Source organism: Sceloporus occidentalis, unplaced genomic scaffold (assembly GCF_023333645.1).
Source record: "Sceloporus occidentalis isolate IW3139 unplaced genomic scaffold, rSceOcc1.0.p SCAF_279, whole genome shotgun sequence".
Classification (NCBI taxonomy): domain Eukaryota; kingdom Metazoa; phylum Chordata; class Lepidosauria; order Squamata; family Phrynosomatidae; genus Sceloporus; species Sceloporus occidentalis.
The window spans coordinates 409,183-418,892 of NW_028317259.1; the positions used below are offsets into that span (position 1 = coordinate 409,183).

General features: G+C 41.9%; 2 protein-coding genes across 2 annotated transcripts; both read right to left on the reverse strand.

The window, feature by feature from the left end:
* Nucleotides 1-71: 71 nt before the first annotated feature.
* On the reverse strand, nt 72-4,243 carry LOC149275577 (fish-egg lectin-like). Its single transcript, XM_089504563.1, has 4 exons — nt 4,192-4,243; nt 3,369-3,596; nt 386-719; nt 72-237 (listed from the first exon to the last, which is right to left on the reverse strand). Exons 1-4 carry the CDS (start codon nt 4,241-4,243, stop codon nt 72-74), a joined length of 780 nt encoding a protein of 259 aa, XP_089360689.1.
* A 3,437-nt stretch (nt 4,244-7,680) lies between these two features.
* CD79A (CD79a molecule) lies at nt 7,681-9,324 on the reverse strand. Its single transcript, XM_089504564.1, has 4 exons — nt 9,174-9,324; nt 8,196-8,314; nt 7,889-7,951; nt 7,681-7,794 (listed from the first exon to the last, which is right to left on the reverse strand). Exons 1-4 carry the CDS (start codon nt 9,322-9,324, stop codon nt 7,681-7,683), a joined length of 447 nt encoding a protein of 148 aa, XP_089360690.1.
* Nucleotides 9,325-9,710: the final 386 nt, after the last annotated feature.

Genomic DNA, 9,710 nt, shown 5'->3' on the forward strand with positions numbered 1-9,710 from the left:
CACTGAGACATTGGCTACACAAGAATTTTATTAAATGCACGCAATTCCTTATGAAAATTCTTCTGAGTTCTTCAGAGTGTTGGAAGCACGGAACCGTCGATGGTACATTTGAAGATGTCCTCTTTTTCAGTGACAAGCCACAAACTCCCCTGATCGTAAGCGACGTGTTTAAACGCGCCACAGAAATCCAGTTGAGTCCACGAGGTCCCAGTCGGTGTTGCTGCAGAAATTCCCTCTCTGCCATAAAAGAAACGACAGTGTTGGGTTATTAACAAAGTCTTCGTGATCTCACAGGTAGGTCAATGCGGCCTACACGCTATACCGGTGTGATATTTAGTGAGCTAATGGTGATGAACACGCGAAGAACCGTTACTCAGACACTGACCTTTTGTATACATTGCCTGCTGAGTTCACCCCGTACACGGAGCCATCTGTGCCGACTTCCACCATGATCAGACTGCCGTCGACCTGTTTCCAGTAGCTGCCACGGCAGGCTGATGGACTGACGCCATAGCGGTAATAAATTTGGTTGATCCTGTTGACGCCCCAGCAGCCCAAAGGACCGCAGCTGTAATATTTCAGACTCCCGTCGATGAAGAGGAAGGGCAAGGAAGCAGACCTGGAAATGGTGTGTTCTTGATTCAAGCAGTAAATCGAATCCAAGCCATTCACGCCGGCCAGGTACTTCTCACCACCGGCGTCTATCTGCTTCAGGAGTCCTGCAAGGGAAGATCGGGATCATGATATCTAAATACTTGTAATCCAAATAATTTATCCTCTGCGGAGTATAACTTCCTCGCTAATAGTGTCATTAGTTAGTGTGTCCTCTTCTAAAGAAAAGGTTGCTTCTTTCCTTGAACCCCCTCCTCTCAAAACAAGACCTAAAGTCAGCATGATTCTTGTTCTCCATACAGACGTTCTTCCCACTAGACAAATATTTTATAATCATTTAAAAAAAAACACCACCCGCGTCTGCACTGGGTGATTACTTATTGAATTTTAGCAACTCATTAAACCCAAACGAATAGAACTCATTAGAAGATTCCACATATTATGGTTAATAAAATACCCATAGTAAAACCTCAAATGAATGCGTCCGGCCACCCCAACACTTCTCTATATCATTTTGGGTATTTTTTTTATCCCAGTTGTAGTCTTTTTACCCATCTTATCTGAGCCCTGATCTACTAAACAAACACCCCGACTCCTTATCATACAGCCTGCGGGGAACAATAGAACGGCTCAGTCATTCTAGAGTGCTGGGGGGGTTATTACTTTATACAGCAAGGGGGGTATATTACTGTATACAGCGCTGGGGGGGTTATTACTTTATACAGCAAGGGGGGTATATTACTGTATACAGCTCTGGGGGTTATATTACTGTATACAGTGCTGGGGGGTTATATTACTGTATACAGCGCTGGGGGTTATTACTGTATACAGCACTGGGGGGTTATATTACTGTATACAGCGCTGGGGGTTATATTACTGTATACAGTGCTGGGGGGTATATTACTGTATACAGCGCTGAGGGTTATATTACTGTATACAGCGCTGGGGGGGTTATATTACTGTATACAGCGCTGGGGGTTATATTACTGTATACAGCGCTGGGGGTTATATTACTGTATACAGCGCTGGGGGGGTTATATTACTGTATACAGCGCTGGGGGTTATATTACTGTATACAGCGCTGGGGGTTATATTACTGTATACAGCGCTGGGGGTTATATTACTGTATACAGCGCTGGGGGGTTATATTACTGTATACAGCGCTGGGGGGGGTTATATTACTGTATACAGCGCTGGGGGTTATATTACTGTATACAGTGCTGGGGGTTATATTACTGTATACAGCGCTGGGGGTTATATTACTGTATACAGCACTGGGGGGTTATATTACTGTATACAGCGCTGGGGGTTATATTACTGTATACAGCGCTGGGGGTTATATTACTGTATGCAGCGCTGGGGGGTTATATTACTGTATACAGCGCTGGGGGTTATATTACTGTATACAGCGCTGGGGGGTTATATTACTGTATACAGCGCTGGGGGTTATATTACTGTATACAGCGCTGGGGGTTATATTACTGTATACAGCGCGGGGGGTTATATTACTGTATACAGCGCTGGGGGTTATATTACTGTATACAGCGCTGGGGGTTATATTACTGTATACAGCGCTGGGGGTTATATTACTGTACACAGCGCTGGGGGTTATATTACTGTATACAGCGCTGGGGGTTATATTACTGTATACAGCGCTGGGGGTTATATTACTGTATACAGCGCTGGGGGGTTATATTACTGTATACAGCGCTGGGGGTTATATTACTGTATACAGCGCTGGGGGTTATATTACTGTATACAGCGCTGGGGGGTTATATTACTGTATACAGCGCTGGGGGTTATATTACTGTATACAGTGCTGGGGGGTTATATTACTGTATACAGTGCTGGGGGGTATATTACTGTATACAGCGCTGGGGGTTATATTACTGTATACAGCACTGGGGGGTTATATTACTGTATACAGCGCTGGGGGTTATATTACTGTATACAGCGCTGGGGGTTATATTACTGTATACAGCACTGGGGGTTATTACTGTATACAGCGCTGGGGGGTTATATTACTGTATACAGCGCTGGGGGTTATATTACTGTATACAGCGCTGGGGGTTATATTACTGTATACAGCGCGGGGGGTTATATTACTGTATACAGCGCTGGGGGGGTTATATTACTGTATACAGCGCTGGGGGTTATATTACTGTATACAGCGCTGGGGGTTATATTACTGTATACAGCGCTGGGGGTTATATTACTGTATACAGCGCTGGGGGGTTATTACTGTATACAGCGCTGGGGGTTATATTACTGTATACAGCGCTGGGGGTTATATTACTGTATACAGCACTGGGGGGTTATATTACTGTATACAGCGCTGGGGGTTATATTACTGTATACAGCGCTGGGGGTTATTACTGTATACAGCGCTGGGGGGTTATATTACTGTATACAGTGCTGGGGGTTATATTACTGTATACAGCACTGGGGGGTTATATTACTGTATACAGCGCTGGGGGTTATATTACTGTATACAGTGCTGGGGGTTATTACTGTATACAGCGCTGGGGGTTATATTACTGTATACAGCGCTGGGGGTTATATTACTGTATACAGCGCTGGGGGGTTATTACTGTATACAGCGCTGGGGGTTATTAGTTACTGTATACAGCGCTGGGGGTTATTCTCAAACAGAATATATATTTGTTTTCCACGGCACTTTCAGATTAAGAAAGAAGTCACAGATCCCGTAAAGCCCGGTGCCTCCATACATCGGACCCCATAGCGGCTCCTGTTACCTGTTACTTGCACCCAGTTGTTGTCCTGCAGCTTATAGATAAAAGTTTGTCTGTTGACGCCCCAGACGCCGGCGGGTCCCACGCTCACATGAATGAGTTTTCCGGGGATCAGGACCCAGTTATTCCCACTCCAGCGGTAAATGTCATCCTTTTCATTGACGCCATAAACTTCCCCATTACCGGCATCTATCTGCTTCAGCTTCCCAGGCATCACCGTGCACTGCAGTACTGCGGGAATAAATGGCGATAATGGGAGCAACACATATATGAGTAACGGGACAAAGCTATGCACGACACATCATAAGACAGTAAGTTCCTGGGTGCTTGTGCGTTATTGTGATGAGAAGATACAGTAGATAAAAGAAATTGGAGAAAATTAATAAAAACATATACATTTTGGTGCAAAACACAAGAAAATAAGGAAACACTCCACAGACATCTGAATAGTTTCTATGGCTTCAGATGTAAATCTTTGCACCGTGATATCTTAAGTTTCTCCATAACAGATATGGGCAAAAAAACAAAACAAAAAAAAAAAAACAAAGAAAATGAAAGGAGAAAAATTAAGAAAACAACAAAAAAAGATCAAGTTTTTTTGGGGAAAAAGAGTAACACAAGCTTAATAATATATTACGATTTACTTTGAAAGTTACTGTTGCATCAAGGGTTTGTTTTTTTTTTAATAAGAATGGATAAAAGCGATACTAAACATTAATTACATAAAAAATAATTAAATTAATTAAATGAATATCTATATAGATAAATGAAAGATTCTTCCTTATTGAATACCCAGCCGATAAACTGCTCGGTAGCGTTGACTTACCTGCAGAGACTCCTGTGCCCAGGAAGGCCAAACAAAGGAAAAGCTTCATCATCTGGAGGTTAAACAAAAATAATGTGTAAAGGTGGACTGGAACGACTTATATATACAGCAGCTGTCTGGGACGCCTCCTTTCCAGAGATAACATGCCTGGGGCGAGAAGGATTTAACGTACACCCAGTAATGGATAACATATTACGAGAAACCAGAAACCCGCTCGCTGCTACAGTAGGCGTCGTGACAGAAGCATCAAACAAAAGCGATGGAAAACCCAAAAAAAAGTATAATAAACTATTATTTTTTTTTATAAAGTTTCATCCAAATTCCAAAATATTTATGAATTATGTGACAGGGTCACTGGGGGCCAGTTAGTTGAGGGCAGGTATATAAGTCTGCGCATGGAAAGCACACTGTTCATCAGCTTCTAGGGTAAATACCTGATTAACATTGCCCGGCCCTATTTAGTCTAATGAGAGTTTTTCTGCTGACCACCGGTCCTACCATACAGAAGGACTGTTAAGGACAATTAAGTGGGCTACGGAGACCCTGGTCACCGACCATGCCCCCTTGCACTTAATGTCCACCAGTTGGGACAAGAACCCGAGGATCATGAGATGGTTTACTCCATGGCAATGCTGACGCTGATTTTCTCAGTAGGGCTGTTGACCACCGACCCAGAGGGTCTACGTGAAATGTAGCCTAAGGTGGACAAGTATTTGGCTGTTTATACTTGGCTGTTATATAGGTGTATTTTTGTGCGTGTGTGACTGGGAACCGGCCTAGCTGGCCAGTACTGTTAGGTAGGAATTATCCCTGTTTAGTTAGTTTCCTAAAAATTTTTTTCTTTGCGATTGGTTTGGTCTACATCTTTTAAGAGGAAAGAGTAGCCTGAATGTCTGAAGACAACAGACATGATATGAACTTTTGTAAATTCACATACTACAAAGCAGCAACATGGCTGTTCCTCCAATCCCCCAAAAATAGCAAAGAAGCACTTTTTGACATGCAACGTTATGGCTGTTGATGGTTTCATGGTGGCATCCCAACAACTTCTACTGGCCTTTATCGCTCCGTTCCTCCTTGACGAAGTGCAAAAAGTCTATCATGATCTAGATTAGCAGGAGGCAGCGGCAAATTACCCCCGACTAAAGGCTGAAATCCTGGCCCAGATGGGTGTGACAACCAATGTAAGGGCTCAACGCTTCTATAAGTGGCAGTTTACAGAAGAAAAGGCTCCCCGATGTTGATGGTTTCATGACAGCATCTCGACACCTTCTACCAAATGTTATCCGTCGATCGTCATTCATTTTTGATTACAGAGTTTGCTTTAAGTGCCTTTTGTCTCCAGACCACTTACTGGGCTTGGACTTTGGTCTTCAACATTCTTCGTTTGGTGTTCCATCTTATTATTCCTCCTCCGATTTATAATTGTATAATGTAATAATAATAGTATTTCATGACTTTTTTTTAACCTTTTGTATCATGGGTATGCCACCCAACAGGTCTAACACATTTTTGTGCAGTTTGTGTTATCCTAATGAGTCATTGGATAATCTCTTGAGCCAACAACATATACAAACTACAGGGTGAAAGAATGCTTATGCACGCACTTTCTTCATTTATTTCTGTTGGAAAGAAAGATCCTACGTTTTGTACTTTAAGAAACATACTGTATATACAAATAAGCGAAGTTCTTCATTGAGGACCACCAAGAAGACACCCAAACCCGATACATAATATAAAACTTAGATAATATAAGTGGGAGAATTTGGGGTTTAGAATTCCCAAAAGCTTGAATAATTTGATTAGAAGAAAATAAATAACAAACGGGCAACCAATGGTGAAGGTGAAGTTGTTCTTAAGGCGATCAGTCTGCCACCATAGGCCATCTGATGTTGTAGTCTATTTGCCCCTTGTCCCTTCTTCCCCGTTGTACATAAGAGGGGTATTGCTACAAGATTGAGGACTGGGGCTTCAATAGATTAAACGGTACACACCCTATACAAACACCATACACACACCAAACACACAGTAATCACACCAGTCGCACACCCCTCACACACACTAACCCTCTTGTGCACACAAAATATCAATTCCATGGAGTTTAGTGTTTGATTAGGGTCCTCTCTATAGATGCGTCCATTTTTTTAACTCTTCTAAAACATTAACCCAAACTTGCCTGCTTTGTTTATCACTGTTTACTCGGAATACTCAGAGAGCTAGTAGATAACCACCATAGACAAAATTCTAAACAGGACGCTCCAGGCATCATATAATAGCTTAGAGGTCCCGTTACATTTTCATGTAGTCCCTCCTTAGTCCCCTCTGTAGTCAGCCGAATAAATCTCCTATTTATTTCAAGGGGAGCGCTTTCCTGCCACTGATTGGCTGTTTCAAGCAGCCAATCAGTGGAGCAAAACTCCGTCCCACAGAGGTTGCAGGAAGCTCTGCAGCTGCAGCTTCTCCCTAAGATATTATTTCTCTTTTTTTTTGTGTGAAATGGATGCATTTGGAAGTACTTTCACTAGCATTTATTGTTCAGGCGGGCTGCCTTGGACCCTCGAGTGTCCCTTTAATATATTTATCCGTGTCTTATTAAGTCCCCTTTCATACAACGACTTCATCTTTTATGACAAATTACAACCTGACTATTTTCGCAGAAGTCTTACTCATTGGATTCTCAGGTATGCTCCGTTTCTTTGTAACACCCCGGTGTTTTTCTTTTTCTTGTGTACACAGGAGAACCGTACAAGTCGTACAACAAAAGAAAGAGGGCTTTGGCCGGCTAAACAAACACTATAAAATAACAATAAAAATATGGCACATTACTGAAGGCGTGTGATCTGCATCTTAAGATAAGAAGGTCGGGGGGGTAATGGTGTGTGTGTGTGGGGGGGGTACCACTTGGATTTCATTAACCTGTTTAATGCCAAACGGGGCTTTTAGACTATAAAAAAAATAGACTTTTTGAGAAAACGCAGATAACATCCCCAAATCATACACTATAATAAGGTATTCAACTCCCGTTGCACCAATCCACAAGATGATCACTGATCACTCAAATACATGTAAACGTCATAAAAACGACTAATCCAACTAATAGAATGTCATTATTTAATTTTTAACCCCTTAATGACAAAGCACGTACATGTACGGGCTCAAAATGCATTGTTTTCATTGTCCTTAAGGGGTTAATGACTGCTTAATGGTAAAGCCCTGATATAAAGCACAGCCTTTAAAGCATTTAAATGTATTTTCAGAAATTTTATTATTTTTCTATGAAAAATATATTTGGTATATATAATTTTCATACTAGACAGTTATAAGACAATGCACTGTATTTCTGTTAAAATGTGTTCCTCCTTTTCTGGTGCCAAACATGCTCAAAACGATGATGCTATAAAAAGGGTTAATCTTCTTTTCACTCTCCTCGCAACTAATTCAATAGTTTCGATCCCCCTTTTTTTTATTTGATTTAGCAGATTTTGAGCCTCAGGGCTTCTCTAGCTGAATGTCCGAGACACGCATGGCTCCTACGTCTTCATAAGTGGCCTGAAGACCACGCGAGATGTCCTCGTACATTGAACAGTCCTCCAAATTCAGTCCCTGGAAGTAAGAGAAGAAACACATTGGTAACTTTATAGAAGGATCACAGCAGGGAGCCCCCTATTCTCAGGGTTGTCACTTTGGAGACCCTCACCTCATAGAGATTCTCTCCTTCATCATGCTTCAGAGACAATGCCTTCAAGTTTTCCCACCGCTTCTGTTTTGGGATGAAGTAAGACGATAGTTATGACATCATGACTACAATTAGCAACAATAAACACAAGACGGCATTACGCCTTTTTCCTCAAAATGTCGGGAGAAATCTCGGGGGGAGGAAAAGTTCGGGGGGAGGAAAAATTCAGGGAGAGGGAATGAAAAAAAAAGCTTTGGGGAGAAAGGAAATTCTTGCTTACTCTACCACATGCTTCGGGACATTATTTGACCATAATCCACCCAGGTACCTTGTATAACAGAAGCATTCCAGGTATGACGGCACAAAGCAGCAGCATTACACCTTCCGCTGTGATAAGTCTGTTTTTTGTGATTTCATCCATTTTAAAGAAGAAGTAAGAGGTCGGTTCTGAAATAAGAAAAAAAAAATCATTTTGAGTTCAGGGTAAGCCCAACATCTCATACTAAGATACATGAAGAGCAGACGCGGCCAAGCTCATTATCACTTCAATCAAGACTACTACGGAACTTCTGGCAACCTGGCCAAAAAGTGTCCCCTTTTACCCCTCGAGTAACATATTCTCTCCTCCTCTTATTCTCAGCCCTCTCCATTAACCTTCTTACGTTCTTTTTATCTCTCGGGCCCTCTCTCTAAGACCTATATCTCAAACTCTAATGTTCTTTTAATCCTTTTCACCTCATGCAGTCTTCATCATCCTCACAAGCTCTCCCCATTAATCTTTTCTCCTCTCATTCCATTCAGTTCATTCAGCACTCGCCTTCTCTCACACTTTTGCACCGATCTTTCTATTTACCCCGCTATCTTCCTATTTCTCTTTAAACATCCCCACCACCAGATTTCTCTTTTACCCAAGTAATTTTCCCATTTCTGTTTGATTTGCCTTTTTTTTTAAATATATCTCATCCGGAGAAATGACTAAAGAATGTCGCAACATAGTTGCTCATCATAATACTCAACAGATACTTACAGCTCACCCTACTCGTACATTTTAGTATTGACCAAGAAAGTTTGTACATTACCAAAGCCTTGTGATAATGGATATTTTGTCACATTCTATCAAGAACTTCTAGATTATTTCATACTGGGCTGAAATGCCACTAGATTTGTATTGCTTTAGATTATCAAACTGGCCTAGAAAGTTGCCAGTCTGCCCAGGTCACCTTCAGCCAAGTCAAACCCTCACCAGATACCACCTTCTACTTGATTTCTCCATGATACAGGCTTCGGACTTTTGTACTGTACTCACCTCTCACCCTTAGGTATGTTCCACAGGACCTGTAGGACTTTCCATTGAGAGTCACGGTGCAAACATACAGTCCGCTGTCGTTCTTCTCTGCGTGTTTGACGTGTAATGACAGGGTTCTGCGGTCTATCGTCATTCTGTCCATGTATGTCATGTTGTCGTAAATGTAGACTTCATTATTTGACGCACTTCCATTTTTTTGGATCTGAATCCAGGTGACCGTGAGCTTCTCTGATGGCTTCATTGAAAAGTTACAATGAAGTTCAGCATCTTCTCCAATGATCAGAGAATGAGAAGGATGGACCCACAGCATCTCATAAGCCCAACATAGTTGCCCTGTGGGGGGAGGGGGGGGGATGAGATGGCAGATACAATGTTTAAATAACAACTGTTTGACCAATGTGTGTTTTTGGAGGCCTACAAGGTTTTCATATGACACTAAACCTAAAACTCTGCTGCCGAACCCTGCCAAAGCTACATATGAAATGGTCGGACATGCTAAAAATGAGTGAAAAATCATTGGACTTTAGCAAAGTTATT

What these genes read in the sequence shown, in the direction of transcription:
- LOC149275577 (XM_089504563.1), bottom strand. Translation starts at nt 4,243, where the DNA reads ATGATGAAGCTTTTCCTTTGTTTGGCCTTCCTGGGCACAGGAGTCTCT. An exon ending in CAACTGGGTGCAAGTAACAG is followed by an intron (nt 720 to 3,368) that starts GTAACAGGAGCC and finishes CTTCCCTTGCAG; the next exon opens with GACTCCTGAAGCAGATAGAC. An exon ending in GCAGGCAATGTATACAAAAG is followed by an intron (nt 238 to 385) that starts GTCAGTGTCTGA and finishes CTTTTATGGCAG; the next exon opens with AGAGGGAATTTCTGCAGCAA.
- CD79A (XM_089504564.1), bottom strand. Translation starts at nt 9,324, where the DNA reads ATGACATACATGGACAGAATGACGATAGACCGCAGAACCCTGTCATTA. An exon ending in GAATGCTTCTGTTATACAAG is followed by an intron (nt 7,952 to 8,195) that starts GTACCTGGGTGG and finishes ATCCCAAAACAG; the next exon opens with AAGCGGTGGGAAAACTTGAA. An exon ending in AAGGAGAGAATCTCTATGAG is followed by an intron (nt 7,795 to 7,888) that starts GTGAGGGTCTCC and finishes TCTTACTTCCAG; the next exon opens with GGACTGAATTTGGAGGACTG.